The sequence below is a fragment of the Sciurus carolinensis genome, chromosome 2 (genome assembly GCF_902686445.1).
Source record: "Sciurus carolinensis chromosome 2, mSciCar1.2, whole genome shotgun sequence".
In the NCBI taxonomy this organism is placed as follows: Eukaryota; Metazoa; Chordata; class Mammalia; order Rodentia; family Sciuridae; genus Sciurus; species Sciurus carolinensis.
Window position 1 is genome coordinate 133,920,575 of NC_062214.1, and position 7,163 is coordinate 133,927,737.

Here is a 7,163-nt window from a genome sequence, read left to right on the forward strand (position 1 = left end):
TAGGTAATGGCACATGCCTATTATTCTAGCCACTCAGGAGACTGAGGCAAAAGAATTATAAATTTGAGGCCAGCCTCAAATTTTTAGAGACCCTGTCTCTAAAAAGCTTTTTTAAAGGACTGGGGATGTAATTCAGTAGTAGAGCACTCCTGGGTTCAATTCCCAGTGCCCCACCCCACCCTCCACCAACCCCACAAAAAGGTTGTTTTATGGAATGCTAAAAACTAAGTGTTTTGAAAGTTCAAAATATTCTTGTTTGGGTTATTTTAAAGTACGTTTTCCAAAGCTGGTTGAAAGAGATGGCATATCCTGGTTTATTTTTTGATCTCACGATAGTCTTAGAGTCTGTAGGGTTTTGTTTTTAATCTCATAATAGTCTTAAGAATTTAGGGTTTTCCCATGTATATATACAAATTCAGGCTTCCCATATGTAAATTTTGAAACCCTATGGCACAACTTTGTTAAAAGACTGTCTGGTATTCTCAAAAATAAATATTTTTTTTCCATTTCCTTTTTAAAATGCAGTTGAATAAGAAAAAGATATTTAAATTCAAAGTTAAGATAAAAGATAATACTAATATGAGATAATATCTAGCTCTGGAATTCTGTAATTGTCATGAGTTCTGATTTCTGTTTTTTCCTTTCATAATTTCAGGGTTAGTCAACAAAATAAAATCAACCTAATGACAGCAGACAACTTATCCATCTGTTTTTGGCCAACCCTGATGAGACCTGATTTTGAAAATCGAGAGTTTCTGTCTACCACTAAGATCCATCAATCTGTTGTTGAAACATTCATTCAGCAGTGTCAATTTTTCTTTTACAATGGAGAAATTGTAGATACTGGGAACACTGTGGCTCCTCCACCACCTTCAAACCCAGGACAATTGGTGGAATCAATGGTACCCCTTCAGTTACCACCACCATTGCAACCTCAGCTGATACAACCACAATTACAGACGGATCCTCTTGGTATTATATAAATAGAAAGTGATTGCAGACAGCCTAAAATTGGACAAAAAGCAAATCTAAACATGCATGTTTCAGGGTTCAATAGAATACTTCATGTTTCGTACAGATAATTCACATTCAAAATGATGAGACATTTTCTCTCTGAACTGTATGGTATTCCTCATTCACTTACATTACAAATCTTAAGACCATGTGGTAAGCATGATTGGAGAGGTTTAATTTTTATAAACAAAAATAGCTATAAAATACAAAGCTACTGCTGCATGCAACCTTATTGCAATCAGTATATCATTCCTGTGGCAATTTCTGTCACATTATATTGTGAATAAAATTTTTCTATAGAAATTAAATGATTTAAAAACTCACATATATGAAACATATAATGCTTTTCAGCCTGCTTTATGGCTGGTTTTGTTATTTGATGTGCTAATTTGGGCAACTTAATTTACATTCTAGCAGTCTGTGTAGATAACTAAAAGCCCAGTTAAGTATTTCATAATTTCAGGCTACTTAATGCCATGCTTGGGATGTGGTTTGAAAGAAAGAAAAATTACACAACATATTTCACACTTCTACACCTTCATCATTACTTCTAAGTAAACCTGTGAATGATTTGATGAGGGATAAATGAACCTATTTCTTTTATGCACATACCAAGGACATGCTTGTGGCTAAAGTGAGTTGATAATGTCGTGCAAAGGAAAGTTGTCACCAACTCATTTCTTTATGGTCCATAATGAAATAAACATTTTGTATACGGTTAATTCTGTAAACAGATGCATGTTCAAAAGATCTATGATGGTCTTGTAATCTTAATCTAATATATTTTAGATATTTTAATTTTTCCCTCTTGGGGAATACATTTAGTATAGTGTAGAGAAATACTTCATGACATTTTCATATAAGGTTATATAACTTTTCATAAACATGAAATTTGTTGTAGAAAATTCTTTAAACCAAACATTTTAATCTAGGACTTCAATTTAATCTGTTCCTTGAATCTATTTTTATGTGGCCCTTAGAAACATATCCAAAAAACCCATTGCTAATATAGCAATAAAAATACTTTGGGTACTGACAGACTCCTTGGAGTGTGTATATATAAAATTACAAACCTGTATTCATATTATTTTCTGTGATGTGTTGTACTAAAATCCAAAATGGCTTTTACACCATTTTTTAAACCAATTTTTTCCTTTCATGTTGGTACCAGAGTTGCTATAAATCACTGCTGCTTTTGGGGTTAAATATTTTGTTAGTGAAGATACAACCAGAGCACTAAATTGTGGATTAAAATTTTTGGAATTGATGGCACAGGTAAATTTTGTTAGACTTTATTCAAAATTCTTTAATTATCAAACCATGGCCATTTTTTTTTTTCCGAAAAAAGAAAATGGTTTGTATTCCATTGCTAGATCATATGTTGTGTAGTAAAGAATAAACTTTGATCAATGTTGTAATCTTCATCCATACTGCAATTTTAAGGTTATCTTACATGTATAATAGTAAATAGATGATTTTGAGATTCAAGGCTCCTAAGAGTTTGATTTGCTCCAGTTTTTCTAAAATAAATATTCTTTCCTAACTGTTATGTCCTAGGCATTGTACTTCCAATTTTAACTTCAGAACCAAGATGTTGACATGAACCAGGCTGCTGTTGAAGTACATGTATATTATAAATTATCTTATTTGTGTTATACTCTTACATGTTATTATCTTTTCTAAGAAAACAAAGTCCCTATTATTCCTATTGCAAAGCACACAGGAATTAAGAAAGTACAGTAATTTTTAAAAAAAAAAATCCGGTAAATGTAGTATTCTTAACTTGTTCTATATTACTTATACCTATTGTCTATATAGCTTTAATTTATAGCTGTCAGTTTAACATTGGCATGTCTGGCAAAGAAAATTAAACTTTAAGAGTTTTATAAACTGTTTCTAGGTTGCTAAAGAATTTATTTTTCTACTATATATGGTATAGACAAAGCATCAAACTATGTACAGGAAAAAAGCCTGACTATTTCTATTGGAAGTAGGCTGAAAAAGAATTTTCAGAACTGTTCGTGTCTGGTTCATTCTGTCATAACTTTGCTATTGTAATATGTGAATTCCAGTTTATTTAAGCTATTCTCTTTTATACTGTGTTAATTTAACATTCATCTGCATTTAGTATCATTTTTATTATTAAAATTAGCATTTGCCATTTTCCATATGAAACCTTACATCTTTCCCAAATCTTATCTCTGCTTTTCTATGCATTTCTAATTGTTGATTTGACTCACTTCATAGTGAGTCATTTTAAATACTCTAGTTCAATCAACCAGTAGGTTACAGTTTTTGAAAATTAAAGTACGGTTTAAAGCTCAGTCTGTTACACTGAATTGATTGTGTTTGTTTTTGCCAAGGATTTAGATATGTTTTTAAATATTAGCAAAATAATTCTAAAAACAAAATAACAAATTAACCTTTTTTCTGGTAAGTTACTGGAAGATTTCACTGTTTAGGGACGTATCATATATGAGACTTCCTAAAGGATTTAAAGAATAGTAGATAGTCTCATAATAATGGGTAAATATCAAGGCATTATATTTTAAAATATTAAATAAAATTCCATCTACACACGTTGCCATTGTTTCATTTAAAGTTCAGTGCTTACAGTTAACTACAATATTGGATTTAACAGTATCTAGATTAGCAGTATAAAGAAGCATAGTGGTACTATATTTCAAACTTTCAGTAGATTTTTTAGAAGTCAAATACTATTCAACAAATACTTATTAGGATATACCAGTAATTTAAGAACAAAATTCCAGGCGCACAACATATTTCTGTTTGAAATGGTATTTAGTAGTGCTTTTTCCCCCTTAACATTTACAATGTAAATACTGTAGGTAACAGCAATCTAACTTAGCCAAAAAGCAGCTTTTATTTTCCATACTGTGTGTAAATAATGTAGACCTTTTGTTTTTGTTTTTTGTTTGTTGGTTTTTTTTTTTTTTTTTTTTTCATTTTGAGGTACTGGAATCTAATTTCTAATATCTCTTAGATATAAATAAAAGGGATCGATCGGAATAAGAACTTAGGCCTTAGCTTCCATGGTGAATTTTAGTTTTTTATACAGTAATAATTGTGATGCTATTTGTCAACTGGATATAAATATATATATAATTTTAAAAAGTCAAAGTGGTTTGTTTCTTTGTTTATAATTAATGTAATTTTGTGCTTCACCCAGAGGATGCTGCAGTAAATTAAGTATCAGTGAAGCTTCTGATGTACAAAGAGTGCTATAAATAAAACGTAAAGAAGCCGTGTAATTCTAAGTTATAGTTGCCTCTATTTTTACCATTTTGTTGGTAAAAATGAACTGATTTTTTTCAAGAAAAATATGAAAAATAATTGATGTTAATATGATGGCATTTTTATTAGGAAGATGTATTATTGTGCTTCCCCTGTACCAAAAAGGAGATCTAAAATTCATAATGGATGTATATAGATGAAAATTGGGTCTTTTTTAAGTTTTTAAATTTTTTAGTTGTCAATGGATCTTTTTTTTTTTTTTTTTAAATATGTGGTGCTGAGAATTGCACCCAGTGTGTCAGGCATGCCAAGCAAGCACTGTAACACTGAGCCACAACCCCAGCCCATGAACATTGAATTTTAAAAATGGTCAGGGAAATGAGATTATATGTAGATTTCTAAAATTCAAATGTTACTTGGATTTTGAGCTGTGGCTAGACATTCTTGAGCCACTGGAAATATTTTGAAGTGTATCCTAGTTATGGCAGAGACTTTAACATTAAAGGATAATATTTTTTGTTTTCTTTTCATGGCTTGGAAATATTAAACCAAACTTGAATAATGTATGCTGTCAAATTCTGTGGATCTGGTGAGGTCTGTTTGACTTGACTCTTTGTATTTATCTTGAATTTAATCATCTTAATTAAGCAGTTTAATTCTTAGGCTGCATAACTTCTCTTTTGTTTCAGTACATTTGGGGCATGTTTAATTTTTTATTGTATTTGAATTGAAATTCATAGCCTTTTAGGTGATCATATATCTGAAAATAAAATTTTCTAAGTTTGAATAAGGGAAGAAACTACTTTTAAAATCATTTTCTTATGGTAGCATTGTTCTGAACTTGAAAAGACTATAAGCATTAATATCCATATTCCAACATCCTGTCATTTGATATGATCCAAGTACTAGTCTTGATAAAGTAGTTCAAATCTAACTAGTGAACTTGAGACTCTTTGCTGTTCATTTGAACCTCATCACCATCCTTCATGCATAAACCATTTTACTCACACATAAACACTCTTTATCTCTGGAGGAGGAAGATAGGAAGAGCAGTGACATCTGATACTGTTCACATCTTAATTAAAAGTTATAGACTTAGTCTACGGAAATTTTGAAGGCAGTGGGAGTGATTTAGAAAAGTCAATAGTAGTTGATAAAAAAATTGTTAGTAAATATATAATCCTTGAAATTAACATAAAGATGGCAGTATGGTTTAGTCATACTTAACCTGTACTTAGGAGTATTAAGACCTGCAATGAATGCACTTTGTTAAGTAGCTGTTTCAGAATTTGTACATGAGGAACAATACTGGTTTGTTCCCAAAGTACAGACTTCCTGCTCAATTTTATTCTAGAGTGGTACAAGTTATTTTGAGCCATTTAATAATGACCCTCCAATCCTAATAGTTTAAATTTTCAGTATTTTAACTTTTTTCAAACATTCTGTATTTTTAATAACAATATAAATGATGTGGATTTAGCATTGACCTTTTGTTTTTTACTTCACTATTCACCCAAATTAGTTTTGTCTGTATTTCATCAGATAATTTTTTCTTGGGTCCTTGAATTGTGACTATTTTGTCCTGTTTAGTATTTTCCATATTCTTACTGTAAGTTCTTAAAATACTTTATCAGCTTTGCACTTGTGGCTTTTACTTCAGATTCTTGATATTTTATTTTTCTCAGTTTATGTGTTAAAAGAAGCAGAGTTAAAATATTTCCCTAAAATAAGTAAAATCAGAAACAATTTACAGTCCTCTTATTTTTGTGTGTAGGTGAATTGTTTTTCATTTATTACTGCATTATAGTTATGCATAATAGTTGTTCATTTTGATAAAATCATACATGCATGGAATTTGATTTACTCTATTTTAGTCCCTGGTTCTACTCCATTTCCCTCCCCTCCTCCCTCCTCCTATCCTTTCTCTGCTGTTCTTCCTTTCACTTGTTTGTTTTTGATTGGTGCTTGTACATAAAGGGGGAATTCATTGTGGTATATTTATACTGCATATAGTATGATTTTGTTAAATTCGTTCTTCATTTTCTCCTCTTTCCCATCTCCCCTCCCTCTCCTTCACTGATCATCCGTGTATCTTTATAATAGCTGATCTCACCCCTCTCATTTTGCTCTAGCTTCCACATATGAAAAAACATTCAACCCTTGACTTTTTATTCTTTTTTCGCTTAGCATGGTTTTTCTAGTTCCATCTACTTATCAGCAAATGCCTTAATTTACTTTTTTATGATTAAAACTCCCATTTTGTGTATACATTTTTAAATCCATTCAATTATTGATGGCCATCTGAACTGGTTTCATAATTTGGCTATTATGAATTATGCCACTATAAACATTGTGACTATCTCTGTAGTATACTGATTTTAGTTCTTTTGGATAAATACCAAGGAATGGGATAGCTGGGTCTATCCTGGTTTCCATTTCCAGTTTTATGAGGACTCTCCACACTACTTGCCAGAGCAGTTACACTAATTTGCAATTCTACCAACAAAGGAGTACAGTATGCATGTACTCCTTTCCCCACATTCTTGCCGGTTTTTATTATTTGTACTGATAATTCCTTTCTGTCTGGAGTGAAATGAAATCTTAGTATAGTTTTGATCTGCTTTTCCCTAATAGCCAGAGATGTTGAACATTTTCCCATATATTTGTTGGCTATTTGTGTTTCTTTTTGAAAGATGTCTGTTTAGTTCTTTTGCCCATTTTACTGATTGGATTATTTATTTTGGGGGGTGGTAAGCTTTTTGAGTTCTTAATATATTCTGGACATTAATCCCCTGTCAGAGGAATAGCTGGCAAAGATTTTTTTCCCATTTCTGTAGGCACTGTCTTCATGCTCTTAATCATTTCTTTTGCTGTGCAGAAACTTTTTAATTTGA

The 7,163-nt window shown here is 31.2% G+C and overlaps 1 protein-coding gene across 3 annotated transcripts in view; it reads left to right on the forward strand.

Moving 5' to 3' along the window:
• Arhgap5 (Rho GTPase activating protein 5) overlaps positions 1 to 3,593 on the forward strand; it is a 77,788-nt gene extending 74,195 nt beyond the window's left edge. For all 3 annotated transcript variants that reach the window (XM_047539146.1, XM_047539145.1, XM_047539144.1), the window contains one exon: positions 656 to 3,593. In XM_047539146.1, coding sequence (XP_047395102.1) covers positions 656 to 983 — 328 coding nt within the window. In that variant the 3' untranslated portion in view covers positions 984 to 3,593. The remainder of the gene's footprint in view (positions 1 to 655) is intronic.
• The last annotated feature ends 3,570 nt before the right edge of the window (positions 3,594 to 7,163 follow it).